At 46.7% G+C, this 25,392-nt stretch overlaps 1 protein-coding gene and 1 long non-coding RNA gene across 15 annotated transcripts in view; one reads left to right on the top strand and one right to left on the bottom strand.

Moving 5' to 3' along the window:
- The first annotated feature begins 61 nt into the window (after positions 1-61).
- On the top strand, positions 62-24,921 carry LOC133379462 (uncharacterized). Of its 3 annotated transcripts, XR_009761180.1 has the most exons (4): positions 62-263; positions 2,224-2,356; positions 19,813-19,974; positions 24,209-24,921. It is a non-coding gene; the product is annotated as an uncharacterized LOC133379462 (long non-coding RNA). The 3 variants fall into 3 exon arrangements; XR_009761179.1 differs by lacking the exon at positions 19,813-19,974; XR_009761181.1 differs by lacking the exon at positions 24,209-24,921 and having other exon boundaries at positions 19,813-20,798.
- RARG (retinoic acid receptor gamma) overlaps positions 11,573-25,392 on the bottom strand; it is a 165,526-nt gene continuing 151,706 nt past the window's right edge. For 10 of the 12 annotated variants that reach the window (XM_061614772.1, XM_061614768.1, XM_061614770.1 and 7 more), the window contains 5 exons: positions 19,652-19,812; positions 17,657-17,833; positions 16,721-16,925; positions 15,956-16,114; positions 11,575-14,044 (listed from right to left, as the gene is read on the bottom strand). In XM_061614772.1, the coding sequence (XP_061470756.1) occupies positions 13,851-14,044; positions 15,956-16,114; positions 16,721-16,925; positions 17,657-17,833; positions 19,652-19,812 (896 nt within the window). In that variant the 3' untranslated portion in view covers positions 11,575-13,850. Of the gene's footprint in view, positions 14,045-15,955; positions 16,115-16,720; positions 16,926-17,656; positions 17,834-19,651; positions 19,813-25,392 lie in introns of all 12 variants that reach the window. The other 2 variants (XM_061614777.1, XM_061614775.1) reach the window with 2 other exon arrangements.

The raw sequence follows: 25,392 nt of genomic DNA, 5'->3' as shown, positions 1-25,392 counted from the left end.
AACTGATGGGCAGATCAGCCCATTCTGCCTCCAGGTGTGGCCAATGAAAACACTTTGCTGTATGGGACTAGCTTAGAGAAGAATAAATCCACCATTAATGTCATGTTATTATGTGAAGAACGTGTTGCAGAATACACCTGCAGCAGAACACCAGTCTGGAAGGACCCACAGCATGGGATGCCATTGTGAGCAATGGAGATACAGCATTGTATTCATAGGGCATGTCCCGTGAGGGACAAACTGCGTTTGCAAAAAGAAATCAGGTAGTGATGCCTTGCAAGCAACAGGAGGCTTCAGCGTAGATTGCACCCAAGCTGATTCCCCCCCCCCCCGGGCACTTGCAATTCTCAGAATTACCCTGGATTAATTAACAAGGAGTACAAGGGCATAATCTGGTGTTACTTAGCATAAGGATGCATATTTCTTTGGATGGCTCTGTGCATACACATTTGTTTGAGAGGAAGGTCTTTATGTGTATGAGGAAGGAAATGTGTGCAGATGTGAGAGATAGGGAGAAACTACCCAATGTATAGATGTAGAGAATGTAGAGATGGGGAGATTATGTGAAAACATGAGTGAGGAGGGAAGTGTTTGTTTCAGTATGGGGAAGGGGTGTAGCTCAGGGAAAGGGCATCTGCCTAGCATGCAGAAGGTCCCAAGTTCAATCAGCAGCATCTCTGGGTAGGGCTGGGAGACACTTCTGCTTGGGATTCTGGAAAACCAATTCCAGCCAATGTAGACTGGGGTTGCTAACCCATTGCCTGCAGGCACAAAAGCCTTCAGTGGTGCCCCCAACAGGTAGCTCAGAAACGGAGTTTTAATTTTTTTTAAAGAGGAAGTCTGAGCTCCCCTAGAAATAAAGTTATGGAGCAAATTGTGCAGGTCCCCTTCTAAGTTATTTCTGTGAAATGATCCAACCTGGTTGCTCCCACCTGTCAGTGTTATTAGCCAGTGAATGAAGTCAGAGCTGTGATTGGTACGTGATTTGTTTGAATACCAGGCAACAGGAATGCCTGGGATCCTAAAGAGCTGTTGTTTTTACTTCTTCTGGCTCATTCTGTAATCTTTCAAATCTGTATTTTGCCCTCCCCTTTTCCCTAAGAACCAGGATGCATCTTTCCAGTGTTGGGTTTGCCTGAGATCAAGTAGTACTAGGGTTGTCAGGTTCCTGGCCTGAGACTGATCCTGTATCTTTAGGAGAAGAGAAAGTCAGCCAAGTGCAGGTGTTCTTGCAACTCTGTAATGGGAAAAACCACAACTTTTAAAGATACAGAAGACCTTTTGGAGGCTGGGCCTGGCAACCAAGAGGTCTTCTGTGTCTTTAAAAGTTGTACAGGGGGGATGGAGAATTCCACCTTGTGGTTTTTCCTGCAAGAACACCTGCACTTGGCTTTCTCTTCTCCTAAAGATACAGGATCAGTCTCAGGCCAGGAACCTGGCAACCCTAAGTAGTACCTAGAAGTTATCTTCTGCAATTGCTACTACACAATATGTGTGGGTGTTAAAGACTCCCCCTCCTTCCTAAAGGTAAATGTGAAAACTCTGCAAACAGGCTTAGGCATCTCTCCAGCTTTGCAGGAGCTAAAGACCAGGGGCTCATTAAGAATTCACAATGTTAACTTACAGTACAATGGTATGGTATAGGTATGTACTCAGAAGTTAAATTGCTATTTGCTTAATGGGGCTTACTCCCAGGTAAGTGGGCACAGGATGATAGCTCTAGGCTTTGGTTTGGGGAAAAAACAGAGTTCCTGTGCCTTTAACAGCTGTGTGGTAGGCAGAAATTCAACAGGGCAAGCCTTTTCTAGTATGGATGGAAATGCAGTTATGGGACAAGCTTCACCATTTTGTGACTGGTGCCTCCAGCACTCTCTTAAAATTTGAAATGTGCTCTCTGGGGCAACAAGTTTGGCAACCCATGGTGTAGACAATACTGAACTAGGTGTACCAGTGGTCTGCCTCAGTATGAGACAACTTTCTATGATTTTCGTATGTGGTGGGGAATGTTTGTCTCTGTGTCTGAATGTGCCCATAACTACTGAAGAGTGTGTGTATGCCTCACCTGTTTCACTCTACTATAGATATTAGTACTAGAAGCAAAATTCAACATTCACAAAATCCCAGACTTTTGCTTTTTAGAAAGTAAGCTCATCGCTATTAATCCTAAGCATCCAATTAAGTCCCTAGGGAACTACTTCATAATAAGTGTGCTTATCATTGCAGGCTAAGGAAACTAAAAAATATGTGGTCACTTCCTCAAGAAGAGCATATGATTGGAAGAGACATGAGACAGCCACTTGCTGAAGACAAGCAGGATCTAGCTCTGCTCAGGGCCTGGGAGACCTGAGAACTACAGGTATGCTGTCTTGGGTTCCATCCATCATGGGATAAGGGAAAATGCAATTGTAAATACAATGAAAATAAGGTGGGGCTGAGCAGGATTCCCAGTGGTCAGTGCCTTGCAGACTCCTTTGTCCTTCCCTGTGATGATTACTGGCAACAGAATTATCCCAACAAAATAAATGTTTGCATGCAAATTTGCTTCATTTGTCTATCTAGTTGAATGATGGCTAGAGCGCAAGTGGCAAAAGATATGCTGTGAGGCTGATTGGGCATGAGTAAAACATAATAACCATGCCTACTGTGTGGCAGTGAGGGTGGCAAAGAAGGCCCACTTCTCTGCCACCATTACATCCTCAAGTAGCCATCCGGTGGAACTTTTCCATATTGTCAGGGATCTGTTGACATCAACACCAGCAAATTGAGTCTTAGACCCTTCAGAGGCCCACTGTGAATCGTTGGCAAAGCACTTTGAGGGTAAAGTTGCTGGTCTCCATAGAAATCTTGATGCCCCATCCACATCTACTGTAGTTCCCAGTAAGGTGTCCAGTGCAACTTCTGCTGCAACTTCTCGGGAATGGTTTAGGTTGATGCAGCCTGATAATGTGGACAAGGTGCTTGCAACGATACAGCCAGCAATATATCCTCTTGACCCTTGCCCATGGCTTATTAAAGCTTGCCAAGGGGGTATCACTGAGAGGATCTAGGGTGTGGTCAACATGTCGTTGTGGGAAGGAATGGTCCCAGCCTTCCTGAAAGAGATGGTGATCTGACCGCTCCTGAAAAAGCCCACCCTGGACCCATTGGTTTGTGACAACTACTGCTCGGTTGCAAATACTCCCTTTTTAGGGAAGGTGATCAAGAGGGTTACGGTGCAGCAATTCCAACTACTGTTGGATGAAACAGATTATCTTGACCCATTCCAATCTGGATTCAGGCCTTGTTATGGGACTGAATCGGCCTTGGTCATCTGGTTGGGTGACCTTTATCAGGAGGAGGACAGGGGGAGTGTGACCCTGTTATTCTTACTTGATCTCTCAGTGGCTTTTGATACCATTGACCATGGTATCCTTCTGGGACCACTTGGTGAGATGGGTATTGGAGGCACTGTTTTACAGTGGTTCTGATCCTATCTCCAGGGTTGTCTTCAGATAACAATATTGGGTGATTGTGTTTCAGCCCGCTGGCAGTTTGTCTGTGGGGTGCTGCAGGGTACCATCTTGTCCCCCATGCTGTTTAACATCTGTATTCACTAATAGGCAAAAAACCTTGCGGTTTAAGAATGTACCTATAGCCCACAGATATTTCTATCAAACTTTAAAAAGCAGGGAAATTGGGCAGCTATAGTGAATGCACCAGGGGAGCAGGAGACCTGACCTCCTCTCTGAGATATTGTACTGCCCTACAAAGTTGTCAAAATGCAAACACAATTTGGGTTGGTCTTTCACAGTCCAATCCACTTGCTGTGTAGCTTGGAAGAATATGGTAACATGTGCCTCTGAGCATATGGTAAGTGGTGGCAATACCTGACATCCCCAAAGATGGAGAATTATATTTTTGTACGTTTGTTGGTGTTCTTACTTTGCTTCTTTCCTGTTACCAATGTTTCTACAGAGAATCTAAACTAGAAGATTTTATTTCCCTCATTATTTATCCTAGAAATCTGTGTCAAATTTATTTTTATTAATTTCAATAATTTTTTATTGGTCAATGTCATATGATGGTGAAGGCAGCCTTTTGTATTTCAAATTGTTGGTTATGTTCTATTTCTATTTTGGGTGCATTAACAGTTGAATCTGAAACTGCAGTTTGATGTAAAATCAGACTGATTACAATATATTGCTACTTCAGCAATGACTCTACCTGTTGGAAAAAAGAGGATGCATGTTTTCAGCCTGCTATGTTTAAACCACTTCATTTAAGGCAAGGTGGGCATGGTCAATTAAAATCATAGAGCACACCTAGAATTTTGCTAGAATATATTTCACCTCCCACTGTTTTATCTTGTGCAAATTGAGACACTCCTGAGGTCCACTGGAGACTATTCTGCAGAAGTCAGTGCCATTATTCCACAATTATGTTTGGAGCTTTTTTAGTGTAAATTTTGCAAAGTGTTGCTGTACTTCACATTCACAGAAATAGAAACAAAAGAAAATGATTTCCTATAGGAAACGTCACTAAAATTGCAAAGTAAATCAGACATATTTAAAGTGACCATCTGAACTATATCAACTGTCTTAATAATGTTGCTTCCTCCCTGCTAAAACAAGATCAGCACTGCACATGTCTTGTTTCTATTATTTCAGCTGATTGCAGGTGTTGCCACCACTCATCATATGCTCAGAGGCACATGTTACCAAATTCTTTCAAGCTACACAGCAAGTGGATTGGACTGTGAAAGACCAACCCAAATTGTGTTTGCATTTTTACAGATTTGTAGGGCAGTACAATATCTCAGAGAGGAGGTCAGGTCTCCTGCTCCCCTGGTGCATTCCCCCTGCACGTCTTTTAAAGATACAGAAGACATCTTGGAGGCTGGGCCTGACAACCCTAGTTTGATCACTTGCATACTTTCTGAGTTCAATGGGATTTATTTCTGTGGAATCATGTTTGAAAATGGAAATGGACTGCCTTCAAGTCGACCGAACTTATGGCGACTCTTTGAATAGGGTTTTCATGGTAAATGGTGGTTTTACCATTGTCTTCCTCTGAGGCTGAGAGGCAGTGACTGGCCCAAGGTCACCCAGTGTGCTTCAGGGCTTTGTGGGGATTCGAACCCTGGTCTCCCAGGTTGTAGTCCAACACTGACCCAGGGGAGGGGAGGAGATTGGGTGGGCACTGGGCAGAGGGGAAAACCCTTTCCTTTCCAAAAGGAAAACATTGTAAACAGTATCATTGCTTTTCAGCGTTTCCCTCACCTTTTTATTCTACAGCAGGTACATGTAGCCTCCCACCCAAATTTAAAGCAAAACTGTCCCTGGCCACATCCACACCAGGCCTTTATTTCACTATGGACAGTACAGAGCTTGGAAAAGTTACTTTTTTGAACTACAACTCCCATCAGCCCCAGCCAGCATGGCCACTGGATTGGGCTGATGGGAGTTGTAGTTCAAAAAAGTAACTTTCCAAGCTCTGCATGGCTTCTCTCAAAGAATCCTGGGAAGTGTAGTTAGTGAAGGCTGCTGAGAGTTGTTAGGAGACACCCTGTTCCCCTCACAGACCTTTAATCAGAGTGGCTGACTGTTAAACCAGTCTGGCCACCGGAGCTCTGTCAGTGGAATAGGCGTCTCCTCTTAGCACCCTTCACAAACTACACTTCCCAGGATTCTGTGAGGGAAGCCATGACTGTCTCAAGTGAAATCAATGTCTGGTGTGGGTGTGGCCCCCTGATTAGGCAAGCCAAGCAGCTGTGAGGCTTTTAGAACACTGACAGTTGGTTCTTACTGAGCATGCCTGACGTTATCATAGGCTTCCAGCCAAAATTTCTTAAATTAATTAAAAATCAGCCAGGCATATTTTAAACTTTTAAACTGCAAAAGATGAAGGTCAGAGTATGGGACAAGGTCAGTATTAGGATTACAGATATTCTGTGAACATGGCTGATTTTTAATGAATTTCAACAGATTGTGAGAAGTCTGTGAGAAAAAAGTCCAAAAGGGCTCTGGGTTTTTTCCCCTCTCTTTTTAGACTTTGAGCTCTCTATTCTCTCTGACTGTTTTGTGTATCGCCATGAAAATTGAGAGGGTTGTTAAGCAAGCATTTCTGAGTTCAAGACTATACATTTTGTAAGGTTTTGTTTTGAAATGAGCTTATGGGAAGCATCAGAATGGCATGGGGGTATTTTCAATTTAACATTGCGGAATGTGAAAAATCCATGCTGGCTATAGTACACAGCCACTCTCGTGGCTGTATAATGAAGCCCTTGGGAGTGGTCATTAGGAGATTTGGGGCAAGGTGTCAGCAGTATGCTGATGATATCCAGCTCTATTTCTCTGTAACATCTGAATCTGGAGAGGCTGTGCAAGCCCTGGACTGGTGCCTGGACTCTGTGGTGGGCTGGATGAAGGCCAATGAACTGAGTATAAATCTTAGCAAGACAGAGGCATTGTGGGTTGGTGGTTCCTGAGTTTGGATAATTGGTCAGTTGCCTGCTTTGGATGGGGTCGTACTCCCTCTGAAAGAGCAGGTTTGTAGTCTTGGGGTGCTCCTGGATTCATCTTTGTCGCTAGAGGCCCAGGTAACCTTAGTGGCTAGGAATGCCTTTTACCAGCTTCAAATGGTAAGACAGCTGTGGCTGTTTCCAGACAGGGATAGCCTGACCACTGTTGTCCATGCACTGGTAACCTGCAGGCTGGATTACTGTAATGCTCTCTATTTGGGGCTGACCTTGAGGTTGGTCTGGAATCTGCAGCTGGTGCAAAATGCAGCAGTGTGACTGCTCACTGGAGCAGGATATCACCATCATGTCACCCCACTGCTGAAAAAATTGCATTGGCTGCGTATTAGCTACTGGGCCAAGTTCAAGGTTCTGGTTTTGGTGTACAAAGCCCTATACAGCTTGGGTCCAGGATACCTGAAAGACCATCTTATCTCTTATATACCCAGTTGATCACTACACTCTGCAGGTGAGGGCCTCCTGCAGATAGCATGTTATCAGGAGGTCTGTTCTGCACAACATAGGAAGCGAACCTTTAGTGTGGCGGCACTTACCCTGTGGAATTTCCTCCCCTTAAATATTAGACAGGCACCATCTCTGTTATCTTTTCAGTGCCTACTGAAGACCTTCCTCTTTCAACAAGCCCTTTTTAAGTAGAAACCTTATCCCAGTCTGCGTCTGTGTTAGAGTTGCTTTCTAAGGTATTTTTAAAGCTATTTTTAAAATATGTTTTTAAAGATGGTTTGTTTTAATATATTTTGAAGTCTGTTTTTAAGATGTTTTAGAGTGGTTTTAGTGTTTTTGTTTGCTGCCCTGGGCACCTACTGGAAGGGCAGGATATAAAGTTAATAAATAATATTTAGAAACCACAGTGTCCAGCTTTTCTAGGTAGAAACTTTGGCTTACCTTGGGGTGGGGAGCTGTCCAGCATTTCAGAGAGAGTAGCTATATTGTATCATATTGTATCTATTTCTTTATTTTAAAACATTTACTTTTAAAAAAAATCTCTAAGCAGTGTACACTGTGTAGAAGGGAAAATCAATATCCATTTTAAACAAACCTAATGCAAATAATATAAAAAACATATTAAAGTAAGTTAAACCGAGGTTCAGGGGATTCATACACATAAATTGGGGCCCAATCTTGAGAGTGTGAGAGAGTGTGAGAGAGTGTGAGAGAGTGTGAGAGAGTGTGAGAGAGTGTGAGAGAGTGTGAGAGAGTGTGAGAGAGTGTGAGAGAGTGTGAGAGAGTGTGAGAGAGTGTGAGAGAGTGTGAGAGTGTGCTTGCATGCGTGGTTAAGTGTGTGTGCTCAGTGTAGATTTGTGTGTGTGCTTCATGTGCAGTGAGTGTGCATGTGTGGCCTGTATATGTGAATGTGCTGTAGGGGGGGGATGCATTGTGCATACGACTCTGTATATGCATGTACACTGGCCATGCCGACCACCTACATGAGACCCACCTTTCCCATTGTGCCCTCAGGCCAAAAAAACATTAACCAACCTGATATAAAGAGTTTAAAGAAGATAATTCTCTCCCCCCCATCTCTCTCTCTCACACACACATACCTCTTGTGTCCTCCCTGCCTCTTCTTTTGATATGCCTTCCTCTCAGAGACTCAACTGGAAGTGACCCTGCAGTTGTGCCTCCCCCCTCCATTAAGGCTGTAACTTTAAGCAGATAAATGGCATGGAAAAGATAACTGAACCTGTTCTCCTTCTTGCTGGTTTTCTACTCAACCCTCCTCCTCTCCCCACTCCGGATAAAATATATTGTATATTTTCCTCTGTTTAGAGAACAGCAGATGGAAAGGGAACCTTTGCTGAGCAGATACAATTAAGCGTCCCCCTGCACTTCCATTCATCTGCTTAAACTCACAGCCTCGTAAGACTGCTGTTGATTTAGAAAATCAGGGGAAGATACGGATAGGAACATAGAACACTGCCTTCTAACAAGTTGGGCCATTTGGTTCACCTAGCTCAGTATTGTCTACGCACTGACTGGCTATGGCTCTCCCGAGTTTTGGACAGGTGTCTCTCCCAGGCCTACCTGAAGATGCTGGGGATTGAACCTGTGAACTTCTGCAGAGAAAGGGGATGGCTGTGTGCTACATCTAGTTTGGATTTCAGGGTAGAACTTCACATTATGTCGGCAAATCAGTTTCCCAAGGATGTATTTCCCAGTTAATGTAACTGCAGGGACAGGAGGAACATTTGCAGGGGAGAATAAAATGATGGTGGTGATGTGCTTAACCTATCCTGCACCTACTGATCCTCCCCTGTACAAATATGTCATTTTTTACCCACATCCCAAGATTTGCAAAGGGAGGGGGCTGAACTTGCTTTGTGCTCTCTCTCTCTCTCTCTCTCTCTCTCACTCACTTCCAGGAAAGAACCGAAAGGTGAGGGTAGGGTTAAGCACCCATCCACCTGCCTTCCCACTTCTTCCCTCCAAATGCTTTCTGCACCTGTAACTATTTGGTAACACACATTTTGCTTTGTAAGATGTAGCTCAACCTTAAGAATGGCATTACACCAGCCATTACAGCAACACTAGAACCATCTGGTGGACAAATAGCAAAACTACACTCATGTTTGCAGGACAATCACCGTAATTCAATCCCTCCCTTTGTTATGTGCTTATCGCAAGGAGCTTGTGCTAGGGGGAGGCAAGGGCTTCTAGTGCAGAAGCATAATGCAAAAGCAGTGAACTCCAGCTACATATTTCAGAAGCATGCCCCTCCTGACATTTGAAATCAACTGGGAGACGCTCTCTTACACAGCTAAAGAGTCAGCAAGACTCACCGAATCCAATCTGAGCCCCCTCCCTCCAGACATTCATTGAGCATTCATCCTGCTCTGTTTGCACAAAGCATACATGGACACTAAACTATATCCTATCTTTACTGAGCATTCATTTGCAGGATGGTTATAAGGCAATGAGCTTATAACCTCCCATTAGCCATTAGTTCATCCTATACTTTTCAGTGTGTTTTCCCATCATTTTCCAAACTGCAAACAGTCTGGGAGGTTTTTTTTTTTTTTAAAGTGGATTTGTTACACTAGGGCAACAGAATGCTTTAATCCACTTTAAATGCACAAACAAAGTTCTGGTGTGCAAAATACTGACAGTCTGGAGGTGCCATCTGCACTATGGGGTTAATAAAAAAAAGGTCTCCCTTACCAGCTTGTTGTAAACATCACAGTACAATGACACAATCATATATGTGAAATGCTCTGAACACTCAAAAATGCAATATAAATGCTCAATTTTACCTCTCCTCATCATATGCTGAGGGAGGTAGAAGACTGCAGCTAGTCTGTGCAACAGTATGGAAAGTACTACCTCTCAAAAGACTCTAGCCAACCTTTTAGGCTCTGGAGGATTGAAACAGATGTTCTGTACAATCCCTTTTAAGAACTGCAGGGGAAACAGTGGTAAAAGTGCTGCTGGATCTCCAGTGGTAATTTCCCAATAAGTTACTGCTGATCAAGTGCAAACGGTATAGCAATAGAGACAGCAATAAACCAGGATGACACTCCAACCCAAAGAAAGATTGGCCAGACACAAAAGGGGACAAGGGCTCAAGCACCTTTCATAGTTTTGCAAGAGGAGGAATTTTGGCAAGTGTAATTTGTCATGCAAGCTACACCTGCCCCAATTCTCTCTTCTGCACAACTTCTAAAAGGGGTAAGAGCCCTGTCCTCTTTTGCATCTGGCCAACCTAACCGAGTGCGCTTTGGGGTGTGTGTATGTGTGTTGTGAGATCTGTGCTTTCTCAGGCATGCCACTGTTTTGTAATGTCCGTACGACGATATTGGCATCAAAATACTAGTCTGTATTTTTTGTCCATATTTTTTTCATTCCCTTTAACAGGGAAAATCTGATAATCAAAAAAAACCCAAAAAACCCAAGAACAAAATTGTTGCCAATTATCCTTTACAATATCTCAATGAGCCATTGAAGTCCCTGTCTGGAACCCCCTGGAACACTATAATACATGGGGGGAAATCATGATGGAGTACTTTGGGGTGGCCAAGTATTGCCCTCACTCTCCATCAAGTGGGAATGAGGTGGAGCCAAGAAACCAGACAGTGAACAACTCCATAATGCAGATATTGCAAGTCCAGATGCCAAGGACTGGCTTCCTGGACCTTTTACAGCTGGGTAGATGGGATTTCTGCAGGTTCAACAGTGTGCTACATCCAGCTGAGACTCCTTGCGCTACAATTCCCTCTTCCACACAACTGTTGAAGGCAGTGATGAGACAAATAGGTTGCATCCCTGGTATACACACTTACCCTCACTGGACTTACCCAACCAGGCAGATGCTTTTGGCAAGCTCACCTGGAGGGGATAAAGTTGGTAACCATTCCCTATTTTTTGACTGCAACACCTCTATTCTGAGTGAAATATACTATCTGATCACTGAGGTTTTGTTAGCCATTATGGCTAACAGCTGTTGATTGATAGGTCTATCTTCCATGAATTTTGTTTCATTCTCTAATATCTGCACTGGCAGCCATTACCATGCCTTGTAATACTGAATCCCTTTAGTTATTTGTGCATTGTAATTAACCTAGCAATAATTAACTTAGCACTCCAATTCCCATCAGCCTCAGCTAGCATGGCCAATGGGCAGAGATGATGGGAATTATAGTCCAGGAGCATTTGGAGGGCCACAGGTTCCCCATCCCTAAGATTCTAGCTTGTCACCCTATGCAGAAATTAAAGACAAATGTATGATTTACGGTAGAGCCACAAACATCTACATTTTCAAATAGTAGGTATGAATACAGCCAATATATAACCCCAAGCCCCACTTCTCATGGCAGCAGGTATTATTTCTTTTTAAAATTTCTAGCCTGCCCTCAGGATTGTGTACTAAAAAATCCAAAACAAATATAAAACAAAGGTTCTGTGATTCAACCTTGAATTGATCCAGAAGTGGTCAGTGGTGGTTTCAGCCTCTGCCTCTGCTGGGTGGATCCCAGAATAACTGCAGAGTGCAAACTGGTAGATTTTGAATTGTCCCATGTGAATTTTAATTTATTTATTAAATTATATTCCACCCTTCCTTCTAGAGGGACCCCAGGGCTAGAAAACAGAGAGAGAGAGAGAGAGAGAAACAAATAACATTTGAAAGAGGTGTTTTGAGTTTCCATCACTTTATTTTGCAAAAATAGAAAAGTCCCCTTTTCTGCGGCACGGCTGGGAGTGCAGGGGCAGGAGAGATTCCTCTAAAATATCATGGAAAGCTGGTCTGTAAACATCACAGAAGGGTTTCACCCTCTTTTCCATCCCCGCCCCACACCAGACCCCATTTTAAGGCCCGGGGTATTTATTTATTTACTTACTTTGGCAGCTTAAAACGACTGGGGAAGGAAACCAAGATCAGTTTGACAGAGCCTCTTGTCCTTTGGGGTATTGTGCCCCCCCCTTCACCTGCTCTGGAGTGAGAGAAGGCACAACAATTCCCCATGCTACCAATCCCCTGGTGTAAACACAGGCAAATAAATAAATCCACCAAAAGTGTTGCCCATCCATGGCCAGCAGGGGGCAGCAGCACCTTCAGCTCTCACTTCCAAAACAGCAGAGGAGGCTAAAAGATGGGCAACCTCTCCCCCACCCTCTCTCCCCTCCCTACAATGGGGGGAGGGGAAGCTCTTGCTCTCCCTCCGTTCTGCTGCAAAGGCCTGCAGGAAAAGGTGCTCTGGCTTGTCTGCCTCTGCCTTTCTCTTCTCAAGAAGGTGTGGCAGCGGGGAGGGAGACCATAGGGTGAGATGGAACAGCAGCTGCAAATAGGGAAACACCAGCCAACGGTGGGGACACGATGCCCCTCCCTTGCCCCCTTGTAGTGTTAGGGTTTCATTCATTTCATATTGCTCGGGAGTTGGGCACGGTGTCCTCTGCAAGACTTTTGCTCTTTACTGAGAGAGCATTTGTCATATTTGGTCCGTTGGAGTTGTGAAGCGAAGCAGGCCTCCCCTCTAGGCCTTGGGGAGGGACAGAGTTTCCTATAGGAGGAGTGACCCGCCCCTTCCCCTTTATCAAAGTGCTGGGGGAGCCGAGTTAAAAGGCCAGTTAAGGTAAACAGTGCCCCCCCTCCACACAACCTTTTAGAGGGCAGCTGGTTCTTACTGGGGTGGGGGGAGCAGAGGGACCTGAGGGACAGGAAATGGCTTCAAGTCTGCAGCTCTGGCACCTCTAACCCTCACCCTTTTCTTGATATCTTTGGTATCTAGTGTCCTTTGGGGTCTGTTTCCCAGAATTTGTAGAACCGGGGTCAAAAGCATCCCAAGCAAGAACAGAGACCGCCCCCTGCCAACCCGGCTGCCCCCTCTGCCTTGGGAGGGAAGAGGCAGGGGGAAGGAAGAACTGCCGCCCCTCTGCCCCACACCTGCTATGGGATTAATCTCCGCCCCGACAATGAAACATTAGCACTTTATACAGCTAACAAAAAAGAAGCCCCCTTCCCTGTCCCCCCAACTCACCTCCCTTAAAAATAAAATCCACATCCCATTGGAATCCATAAGAGATGGATATTAGTGTGCACACCCCATCCAGAAATCCCACAATAAGGACGTGCATGGTGACGTTCTGGCTCCACTCTCCCCACATCCTATGGTCATTGGTCCAAATTCCTTGTGTGTGGAACTGGTGGGGAGGGGAGAATAACTATCCCTCTGTCTGTCTTTAGAGACTTGAATAAATAGTGTACTGGATGCCTGGGTTCCTGGGTTGGGAGGCTGAAGGGTACAGTTAGCCTCTAGTTAGGACTGTGGACTGGAGGGAGGAGGCTGGGGCCATTGCATGCCCCCCCCCCACGTTGCAGAGTCTCTCTATGGGCTCTTGAAGTGCCCCTTTTCTGACAGGCGGTGGATGGGTGGGGGCATGGATTGCACATTTGGATCTCATCCCATTTTGAAAGGAAAGGTCTCCAAGCCTAAGCCCCTTGGGGGCTTCCCGGGTCCTGAATATTTGGCTTGAGGGTGCCCGACTCAACTGGGCAGGCAACCTGGGACTTTGGCAAAGCTCTGGGGGTTTTGAGGGGCAAAAGGCTAGTTCAGAATATACATCCAAGGCCCCGCAGGGATAAGGCTTAAGGCAAGAGGCATCCAACCCCCAAGTCACCAAACACAGCGGAGGAGAGGGGAAATGCAGAGCCTCCTTAGTTGGTCTGGAGTGTTGCCATAACATCCCAACCCCAGTGGCCTACAGGCCAAGAGCAGGAAAAGGCCAAGTGTTAGGAAAGAGTCCTGGAGGAAATGGGCAGCGGGCAGGACGGAGGAGATACAGGTGGAACTGGTTTTTCTTCCGGCCTCTCTTAGCCTAGATCCTGGCTCTCTTTGAGATGCTAGGGGGCCGCCTCCTCCTCCTCCTCGTGGCTCTTGGGGACAGTCGGGCTCTCCTCAGTGCTGGGGGGTTCTGCCAACGGCGGGGGCTGTGACAACTCATCTTCAAACATCTCAGGGTTTTCCAGCATCTCTCGGATGAGTGGCGGCATAGGGCCAGGAATCTCCATCTTCAGGGTGATGGCTCGTTCGGCCCCTGTAGTTGGGGGGTGGGAAGCAGAGGAGAGGAAAGACAGGCGTGAGATGCCCAGAGTTTCCCCAGCAGCGGAGATGGTAAGAAGAGCTGCACTGCAAGCTTTGCTGTTCACAGGGCTCACCCCGGGCACTGCTGCTACATGCTTCTCACTGGTAATGCTGCAAGCCCATAGCAGGAGGTAGGCCCCATCTGCACTATACACTGAAAGCAGTATCATACCACTTTAAACAGTTACGGCTTCCCCCAAAAGAATCCTGGGAACTGTAGTTTGTGAAGGGTGCTAGGAGTTGATAGAAGACCTCAGTTTCCCTCACAGAGCTACAATTTCCAGAGTTTCCTGGGAAGAGGGATTGATTGTTAAACCACTCTAGGAATTGTAGTTCTGTGAGGGGAATAGGGGTCTCCTAACAACTCTCAGCACCCTTCACAAACTACACTTCCCAAGATTCTGTGAGGGAAAACATGACTATTTAAAGTAGTATCATAGTGCTTTAGATTTATCGTGTAGATGGGCCCCCAGTGTATTCTAGTGCACTGACAGACAACTGGCCACCTGTGGGCAAAGCTGTGCGCAACCCCCCCCCAGGAGATTCTTCACAGCTCCTGGGAGAGGTAGATGCCTTGATATGGAGGAACCAAAGGTTTGCCATGGAGGCAAAGAACAGGGGTCCCCCCCATGCTTTCAATGCTGCCATTTTGTTTTCTGGCACTCTGGAGAGAGGGTTGCGCTTGGCAACTTCCCCTCCTGGGGAGAAAGCAGAGATCCCCGAGATCCCCTAAGCTCCCATCCAATGCTAAGCATGTTGTGGGCAAAAGGGGGAGTTAATGTGAACAGTAGTTCCTCCACAGTGCCAGGAAGCAGAACACGGCAGTGCTGAAAACGAATGCACCACAAGTTTTTGGTTCTCATTAGCCCTGTTTTGAGGCACCTGAGATTAGCACTGAAAAGGGTGTATCTACCTGTAGCAGGGGAGAGAAAGGTGGAGCGCCCCAGATGTTCCAGGATTCCAACTCCCATCAACCCCAACCAGCAGGGCCAGTTGTCAGTCATGAGATATCCACACCAGACATTTAGAGCACTCTTATACCACTTGAACAGTCATGGCTTCCTCCAATGAATCCTGGGAATTGTAGTTCGTGAAGGATGCTGGGAATTGTAGCTCTGTGAGCAATCTCCTAACAACTCTCAGCACCTTAACAAGCTACAGTTCCCATGAATCTTTGAGGGAAGCCATGAGTGTTTAATGTGGTATCATGGTGCTTTAACTGTATTGTGCAGATGTGACCATATGGCCAAAGCACACTTGGAGAACCAGATGTTCCCCATCCCTAGTCTGGACAGAGAGAGATTGAATACAATTCATAACCCCCAACATCTACTAGTCTGACTGGCCTAAGAGGCAGAAGCCACCCCAACTGATTTGTTTACAATTAAGAGGCTCATATTCAGTCTGCCATTAGAGAGGTTCTGCATGACCGAAGTTACAGACACACGTTCTGCATGACAATCAGTTTCAGGCAGAAAACCATGCCAGTAAAGCCTGGTACATTCAGGTGAGTGGGGCACTGTATCTCTTCAGCCCCATTCACTCTAATGAACCTCAGCCCCCCCTCCAGCCTGCCTTCTCTCTTACATCCAGTCCAGAAGATGGCCCTGGCTGTCAGCTCCCTCCTCCTCCTTAGTCACAATGTTACCCTTTAAGAACTCAGCAGGGAGGATGGGGACAAAACTAGGATTAGTTGGCTCTCTCTGCAATTGACTCTGGCTCCCACCTACTGCTGGCTTCCCTGCCCTCCACCCCACCAGTTCCAATGGGCACGAGCTACTAGTGCCCCACACATTTGGATTCAGGGTGCGGCGTTTGCAATGGCCGTACGCTCTTGCATATGGGGAGTTGTGTTTATGTTCACCTTTGGTGCTGATCCCCCGCAGGTCGGTGATTTTCATCAGCATGCGGGGAAACATGTAAGGCTTGTTTGGTCGGCGTCGTCGAGCATAGATCTTCAGCGCTTCCAGCAGTGGCTCCTGCAGCTTGTCTACTTTCTCTGGCTCCTCCAGGTCCATTCGATCTGGAGAGAAGAGAAAGATGACATGAGGGAGTACTGTTTGTTTTGTTGCTTGCAACTTTCCCAGGATGCCTTGTTTATTTCACAGATAGATGGGGGGGAGGAAATGCAATAAATGTATCAACCAATCGATCAATCAGGAAGAAGATACTGCATTATACAATAGCTACATCATAGAACAGCCATGTGGAATTCAGAAAGGGGCAGATGTCAGATATGCGCGTAAGAGTAAGCAGGCCCAAAATGCCAAGTGTGCCACCCTTTAGCATAGCTATACAAAAGTATCTGACTGGCATAATTTTCTAATTGAAGATATTGGCCTCTCTGGTTGGTGTTCTACATGCACGGATGCACGTGCACACACTGAGACAGAAACAGAATGAAGTGCCTGGAATCTGCAGATATGGATGTCATTACCCTCCCTTTGCATGGAGAAAAAGGAGATAATCACAGCCAGCGCCACTTTAGACACCTTGCAAAATGTGGTGCATGAGACTTATAAAACTCCCTCTGTAAGAATCAGAGACCTCTCCTGAAAAAGACAAGGCTCCCTTCGCCAGCCCGTATTGGCAAAAAGAATGCCTGCAGGGGTTGCCATGGGGTCATTACCTCCGCAGATGAGGCAGATAGCGCTGAGCAGGCCTGTCTCTGTGTCGTCCATCTCAAGAGGCAGCAACTGTCCAGCAAAGGCAAAGACCAAGTCAGTGAGAGGCCCAAATCCAGCATTGTGCATCTGGGTACGGTTCAGGGTCAGCCCATCTGAGAAGGTCATGGTGTCCTGCTCTGGGGTGTAGCGGGTGCAAATACGAAGCATCTGCAGAGGATGGAGGGAAGCACAGATAAGATGATCAGAAAGAAAATAACATGGACGGGGATCTATGGAGGTTTTAACTAGGTCTGCATGCAGAGCTGCATGCATTTGGCAGTTCTGTGTTAGGTGCACAGTTCAGTATCCTGAGAATCTCAGACTTTCAAGGGAGTGCTTTGGCCTTTAACCCTACAGTGACAGGCTTAGAAGTGTTTGGAAGATGCCCAGGGAAACCTCAGCAGCCAGAGATGGAGCTGAGTAGAGTTTCCAACAAAGGGCTTCAACATCCTGCTCTTCTCCATTGTTTACAGTCCAAAGTACATGCAGCCCTATGTAAGTGTAAAGGTAAAGGTAAAGGTGTCCCCGCATTTATAGTGTGAGTCGTTTCCAACTCTTAGGGTGACGTCTTGCGATGTTTACTAGGCAGACCGTATATATGGGGTGGGATTGCCAGTTCCTTCCCCGGCCTTTCTTTACCCCCCAGCATATGCCGGGTACTCATTTTACAGACCATGGATGGATGGAAGGCTGAGTGGACCTCGACCCCTTTTACCAGAGGTTTGACTTCCTCCTTCCGTTGGAATCAAACTCCGGCCGTGAGCAGAGCTTCGGCTGTGTTACCGTCGCTTACCACTCTGCGCCATGGAGGGTCATATGTAAGTGTAAGCCCCCATTAAAATGTATACACCCTCCCTTTTCCATCAGCTCCCACTGCCTGCTATGGCTCAGCCCCTCACCAGGATGTCTAGGCAGGCCGCCTTGAGCAAGGTGATTTGGTCAGCGATGCTGAGGGTGGTGAAGCCTGGGAGACGTTTGGCAAACTCCACAATCTTGATGATGCACTTGGTAGCAAGTTCACTGAACTTGTCCCACAGTCCCAGGTCTAGCTGTACTCTGTGATCTGCACTAGAATTCTAGAAATGAGGAAAGAATGAAAGGACAGGGATTAGTACTGCTGCCTGCCCCCCCCAACCCCAACCCTCATATCTTCCGTGTGTGTGCAGATACAGGAGGGCCTGCATGGTTAATGTAGCTGGGAGTTTCTCTCACCAGTCAACATCCCTTAGAGCAAAGATGAGCAGACTTCAAGCCTGTGGGATCTATTTTTGTTGTTGTTTTACTAGAACCCAAAGTTCACCAGCAGGAGCCTAGTGCAATGTAGTGGCTTAGAAGGAGGGGCTGTACCTTCAAACAAAGGGACACGGCACCTGAGGGCGCCTTAGCCTCGGAATTAGTGATCAGTATCCAAACTAAGTTCACAAGTCCTTGTGAAGTCGTTCTACAGAAATATCCACTCCTCATCCTCTACCCAACCCATCTCCATTCCCCCCAGTGTTCTTTTTCAGCAACTTAATTAGGAAGGAAAAGCTTTTTAGCTGATGCTTGAAGTCAGGAATCCTTGCTGATCTCATGCAAATCACCTAGAGATCTATCAATGGATTCTAATTTCCTTTCTGCCCACCCTGCCTCACCTCGACCCTGCTGGGGGAGGCTGATGCTGGGAGTGAACTAGAACAATAGTCTTTAACATTTTCAAACCTGTGGCCTATCTTTAACCCCACCTGGAAACACGGGACCAACTCAACTTTTTCACTACTATAAATGAGTGTCTTTGTCTGCTCTGTCTTCCTGCCATCTTCTCCATTCCCTCCCTCATCTGCCATTTTCCCCTCCCCTTTTCTTTTTTCAAAAATCCTACACAATCTTTAACAACAACAAAATGACAATGATAGCGGCGCTACTGATGCAGCCCACTTTAGGCCAGAACACGACCAGCTGAAGATCAATGAACTAGGACAATATAGTCCACAACCATTTCAGACAAAGGACCCACCTTTAGCCCAAGCATGCATTTGGAGACCCACTTTTTAATTGTATACCATATATTTGTAAGGTGGAGGAGTTGCTGCTGCGACCCAACTTAGACCAGTCTGTGTGACTCATCAGTGGGTCCCAACCCAACAGCTGAAGAATGATGGACTAGAATACCCACACACCTCAAGGAAGGTACTGACTAGGAGTACATCTATACCAGTCCATTTTATATATACAAATAGCAGTCACAATTCTCTGATAGTGCTGGTCCTTCATTAATCAAAATAGCATCATCCATGCATAAGGGGACTTGAGGAAACCTCAAGGTTTGTAGAAGTCTGAAAAAATGGGGGGGGGACCTCTCAAATAGCCCAGTGAGGACTAAGTATGCTCAGCGGACTCAGAAAGCTAACTGACTGCTCGATGGAGGGAAACTCTGGAAAACCATAGGGGAGTGGGGTGGGAAGAATAGGATGAAATGCCTGGAATCCTGAACTGGAGCATTCCACACTGCAACATTTTGTTGCAGGTCCCAGTTGTACACCGTCCTTAAAAATTGGAAATAACCCAGAGAGAATGTAATGCAAACTCGTCACAATGTGCAAGACCCATAGGGCTTTATCCAACTAAGCCGTACTTTGAGTAGACCCAATGAAATCATTATCTGTAAATCTGAGGTACATTTATTTCAATGGGTCTTCTCCGAGAACGATTTCGTTGGATGCTACCCAGAAAGAAGCAAGGCACAGGAATAATATGTTCAGAAACCAGTCGTTTAGGATCACAATTGAGGCATGGTGGTCCAGACTTAGCTGATCTGAGAGATGCCCAGTGCTCCCAACGGCACCTATTATTTTTCACAGGGAATGTGTACAAGCAGGAGAGGGAAAGCAGCAGCGGCAGGCCGCAGCCCTTACCGTGGTATATTTGCCCAGCTGGCAGAGGGAAGGGAAGGTTTCCTGATGAGCTTTGCTGACTTTCTGGATGAGTTCTTCCAGTTCAGGTGTCATTTCGTAGCTATCCACCACCACCTCCTCTTTCACATCCTTTTTCTTCTTGTTGCGGTCATTCCTCACAGCTGAAAAAGAGAGAAGACGGAGGGGAAGGTGAGGAGGGCCGGAGGCAGGAGAGGAGAGGGCCTGAACCAGAACTGGCAACATCGCATGTTCTTATGATCTGACCATGTCAAGAAAAGCTCAAGATTTTAATTTCCGTCTGCAGAAAAGTGCCAGTCATGGAGGTTAGGCTGCAGCAATGTGTATGTGTGGGGGGGTGTGGGCGTGTGGAATTTCTGCCAAATCATTCTCAGACCACACAGAGGGAACAGGGGTGTTGGCTCCTCTCTAAGGTGCATCTGCCTGGGGAGACAGACCTGCAGAGCCCTGCTCTTTTTACAATCCAGCCCAGGGGCCACAATGAGCTTTGTAAAGCCCCATCAAGGTTGCTTGCCAGTCCTCTTAACTCTTCCCCAGCATCCATCCTGGTTATGGGTACCTTATAACCACATGCACTGTGTTGCTGCAGTGCCATAAAGAAACATGGTGGCAAAAACTGGGTGATAAGCAGCCACTGAGAGCAGTAAGCTAGACGGATAGTTGCCAGCCTCTGAGGCAGCAGGTAAAGAGGGTGTGAATGGTAGGCAACTAGTGACTTTGTGGCCGAGGTGAGGTCTGAACTAGAGACTTCCCACCTCACAGAAACATAGGCAGCTGCCTCATGCCCTCTCAGTAGTTAGTTCTACCTCCCACAGATGTTAAGGAACCCCGGGAGAGAGTGTTCTTTGTGGCAGCCCCTAAGTGGTGGAATTCCCTCCCCAGAGAGGTGCGCCTGGCACCTTCATTGTATAGCTTTAGTCATATGCTGAAGATGCACCTCTTTACCCTGGCCTTTGGCACCTGAGAGAGATATATTTTAGGACCTGCCCTGTTCTTCCAATTGTAAATTGTTTTAACTAATTTTAATATTGTATTGGTTGTAATCCATCCTGGGATCTAATAGTGAAAGACTGGTAAAAAATCTAATTCCTCCTTCTCCTACTCCAATAAATACCAGGTCAGACTATTTATCCATCTACCTCAATATAGGCCACTCTGGCTAGCAGTGGCATTCCAAGGCCTCAGGCAGAGAAAGGCCTTTCCTCATTATCTGCTACTAGAGATCCCATTAACTGGAGATACCAGGGACTGAAGCTGTGATCTTCTGCATGCAAGCCATCCACCACCGAGCTACAATCCCTCATCAAGTCACAATATTAGCCACTACGTCACCTTCCTAGTATTACCTGGTCCAGAAGCGGGCTCTTGTGCTGTAACTGACGTGTGGCAGGGAGAATTCCAGTGAGGGCCATTTCTCCCTTCATTGCACCTTTGAGAACAGAGAAGCTAACTTTCTGCCAAACGTCACCCTGCCATGGTGTGTGTGTGCGTGCGTGCGTGCGTGCGTGTGTTTAAAGCACAACAGTCAACTTGGGATCAGAAGGGGGCAGTCTGCCATCACCCTGCCCTCTAGGCTGCGCAATCAATTTCCCAACCTGAAACGTATGCCAAGCGGTCACGGAACAGCTCAGAGAGCAGTGCTCAGTCAGAGGCAAACAGGAAGGAACAACCAAGACAACCGGATAGAAAGACACAGGGCTGTTGGACAGGCAGTGGGTAGGGGTGGATGGGTCACTGTAGCTGACTCCACTCAACAGGCACTTGCTTCCCCTTCCCCAGGGAATAACAATGACCAAGGTCAGTGCTTTAACAACAGGACAGAGATGCCATCTCTGGATCTGCTGAGCCAAACACAGCCCATCAGCAGTGGGTTGCAGCCTTGACATTCCCCTTCCTCACCTCCTCTTTTTTTTTGCAATCCCAAACACTGAAGAACACTGAGCCCCTAGCTGTTGGCAAGACATGGCCAGTGGGTTGCTTTAGGCATGGAGGGATACAAATTGTGCAGGCCTGCTGTAAGCTCCGATGACAAGGTGGCCTTGCTGCAGCATCCACCTCTGATATTTCCTTTTTAGCCCCTTTTAGTCCTTCTACCAAATAATAAAGAGACAACATTCAGAGGGCTGGAGGCTGGCTTGGCTTCTAACCTGTTCTGTTTTTAACCCCATTTGCTATGTCAAGAGGTAATATCCCAGGGCTATAATCTGAAGGCACACGGGGCCACCTTGTTGAAGCTTAAGGAGTCTAGGTCTGGTCAGTGCCTGGATGGGAGGCTGCCTGGGAACCATGTGAACACCAGCTTTGAATTCCCTGATGGGAGAAAGGTGAAATGTACATGAAATAAACACCTTCCTTTGCCTCCCATGGTTTCAAACCTACCTCTGAGACATGGCTGGCGTTAATTCACCGGGGGGGGGGGGGGAGGAGATAGAGGTTAAGTGCAGCCTTCCTCTAGTGTAACTGGGGAATTGATGGAAATTGCCTTGGGGCATAATCTTATTTCATCCACCCTAACACACAGGCTGTGTAAAAGTCCTAAATTCCACAGTACTAGCTTCTTGGATTCTATATAGGCACTTCCCCCCCCAAAAAAGTTTAGTGTAGTTTCATTAGCTCTTTGTAAATTTTAATCGCCCTTTTGTGTATCAAATCAGATTAGTGTGGGCAGTTTGGGAGCAATGGGAGGGGGTGCTTTGCACTGTGGCAATTTTAACCTGTCACTGATACGGACTATGGAACCAGGGGTTGGAAGTTATTCCAGCATTTAAGACTGCTTATCCTTCATTCTAAGTATCCTGTTGTGTTCATTATCAGAGTGGTTAAAGGACAATTTACAGAGCAATCCTAGGCTGCAATCTTATATATACTTGCCTGGAAATAAGGTCCCATTGAATATTTACTTCTGAGTAAACCCACATAGGATTGTGCTCATAGTCTCTCCCTACCTCCCTTTCTCTGGACACTGGTCCACCACGGCAAATGGGGCACTGACCTCGGCCTGCCTTCTGCCAGCCCCCATCTGCCTGCCTTGTTACTTACTAACAGCCCAGGGGAGTGGCCTTGTCTGTATACCAGGAAGAATCCACAGGCTGCAAGGGAAGGCCATCTATATGGGCCTGCCCACGAGACCAAGCCATCCATTTACCAGGGCCTCACAGATAAACCAGACCACGGCATCGCCAATGGAATGAGCAGCTGCACTGCTAGGGCAACTAGCTCCAGATGTCTCGACACAAGAGACCCAGCTCCAGTATCCTCTGGGCAAGGCATCTGGAGGTGGCTGTAATGATTTCTCAGGAGGAATTTGTCTCGGGCTGGTATGTGTGTGTCCAAGGTGGGTGGGGGGAGGTGCTTTATTCTCTCCCTTCTCCTTCTTCCCCAACAAGGGGTGTCAGGAGCACCCACACCTCCCTCCCCAAGCCCCACCAGCCAAGAGCCCTGGGGTTGCGTGTGCACTCTCGCCGGCCTGAGCCTTCCCAGGCTGCCCTTCCTGTTCACCCCAGGATAAAGCGCCAGGGATCTGGGAACAGGATACGCCAATCGGCAGGATATACACTTATAGCCACAGTCAGCACAATGATGATGGGGAGCGGGGTGACTGCCAGCCAAGCCATACAGTTCTCTGGAGAGTGGATAACACACACATGCAGAGACACACCATACACACGTGCGCGCGCACACACACACACACAAAGAGCACAGCCCACTGCCCTGAGATATTTCCTTTCCCCCAACCGACCCCCACAGCAACAGGAATGCTTATGCCCTTGCTTTCAAGATGCAAAGGCATACAGGTTTAAATGGAAGAAGTCTAACTGAGGGGCTGAGGGCCTCATCTCCCCAATTCTTCCATTTATTTCCCTTCCCTTGGTTTCCGTAACACCCACCCGCCTTTTCGTTCCAACTCCCATTTGAGTCTAGATGGGATATGGAGGGAAAGGGAGGAGGGGCTGTGCTGGCCCAAATCCCTTAGGCCATCCGTTTCCTGTCTCTGCAGTGACAAGCCATCGGGATAACATTCCTTCTCCCCCCCCTCAACAGTGCTGAGCACACCCTCGCCTAGTCCTCTCCACCCTCCACCTCTCCCTTTAAAGTGACAGACCCTCGGAAATAAATTGCCAGGTTTTGAGACATAGACATTCCTAATTAGGGGCTCTTAAAGAGACTGTGATTAATGTGAGCCCTGGCCCAGGCCAGCACAAAGACATGCCTAAGCAGTTGGAAGTAAAAGCAACAGCCGCTGAGAGGCTCTCTATCTCTGAAAAAACTGGGCAGCTGACAGCCCTCTTAAAGGGACGGCAAACTCCCCCACTCAAGTGCAGCAACAGCCAAAGTACCTCCCTCCAGCGGGAGTTTGTTTGTTTGTTGTTCCTCCATGGGAGTGCTTTTGGAATTATTTTCCCTCAAAGGAATACACATGGAAAACATTTCATTAGAATAGAATATCGACATATATTTTCCAAGGAGGGGGGAAAAGGGTTGTAATCTAGTTTTCTGCTCATGCATCTTTCTGAAACAAAAATCCACATGTCTTTTCAGAACTGAGGTAAACATTTGTCAAATGTTTTTCCACCAAGGGGAATCCATCCCAAAACACTACCATGGAAGAAAAACCATTGCAGAGAAACTAGATACAGAAAGCAGATGTCTCTGCAGGAGTTCGAAGGCTGCAGCAACGGAAGATTCCCCTTAGAAGCTCCTGTCAGGATTGCGTGCCTCCTCTTAGATGTCTCTGCAATTATATTTCCACAACACAGACCACCTCGGTATCAAGTGCAAAACTTCTGCATCTCGTGTGAAGCACGTAAAGAAGCCTGGAGAGATGGAGACTGACAGAAGGGCACAGAGACTCAGGCCGCTCCTTAAAATGATTAGGTTTAGTTTGGTCAAGGCCAGAGACATATGCACAGATAAATGCATGCATGCACGTAGACATGAGTGGACTAGATGTGTGAAGATGTACCCATGATCTAAATGCAATGGAGGTCCATGCCCAGATCCATGGAGATGAAGAGTATGTGTTAGTAATGGGTCACTGTAATAAAAATCAGAATATATAAATGACTACTTCTAACGTGTCTACAGCAGATAGCTGTGGTACATAAACCAATGAAGTAGACAATCTCAGCACAGGCTTACAGTCCCAAAGTAGACATGTGTTATGTCTATGTCAATCAATTGGGGGTGGGAAATACATACTGATCCATCTGGAGGGCCTTGTCTTCATCCTCCCTTTGTTTCCTTTCCTGCTCTATACACTGTAATCTGATTTGCTATCAACCCTCTCTGTGCCCTCATCGTATCACACTGCCCCCCTATGCTTAGAACAGACATCTCTCCCAGCCAGCCTATCACTTTCAAGGCTTTCAAATCATTTCTCAAAACCCACTTCTTCCAGAAAGCCCCTCCCAGACTTACCGCAACCTCTTCTTTTCTGTGCAACATGCTGCCAGTGAGCTGCCAGTGAACCTTGTCCTATCCGAGGGGCGGGGAACCTTCATTTTATGCTCATTTTGTTTTTTTAGTAAGCCATCCCAAGGCAGACCAGAATTTTTAAAAACAAATAATGTCTGCTCTTGTGGGAAGTGAGGCCTAGGATGATATCTTGGCTGTATTCACATCTACCATGTCCAGTTCAGAGCGAGAACCACCAGTCGGAGACGAGGGTGCAATCAGTTCTTGTTTTATTAAAGTAATGGATACATCAAAGGCTGTGCACCTCA

Source organism: Rhineura floridana, chromosome 3 (assembly GCF_030035675.1).
Source record: "Rhineura floridana isolate rRhiFlo1 chromosome 3, rRhiFlo1.hap2, whole genome shotgun sequence".
In the NCBI taxonomy this organism is placed as follows: Eukaryota; Metazoa; Chordata; class Lepidosauria; order Squamata; family Rhineuridae; genus Rhineura; species Rhineura floridana.
Note: the sequence above shows the minus strand (reverse complement) of the source record. Positions and strands in the feature narration are given on the sequence as shown.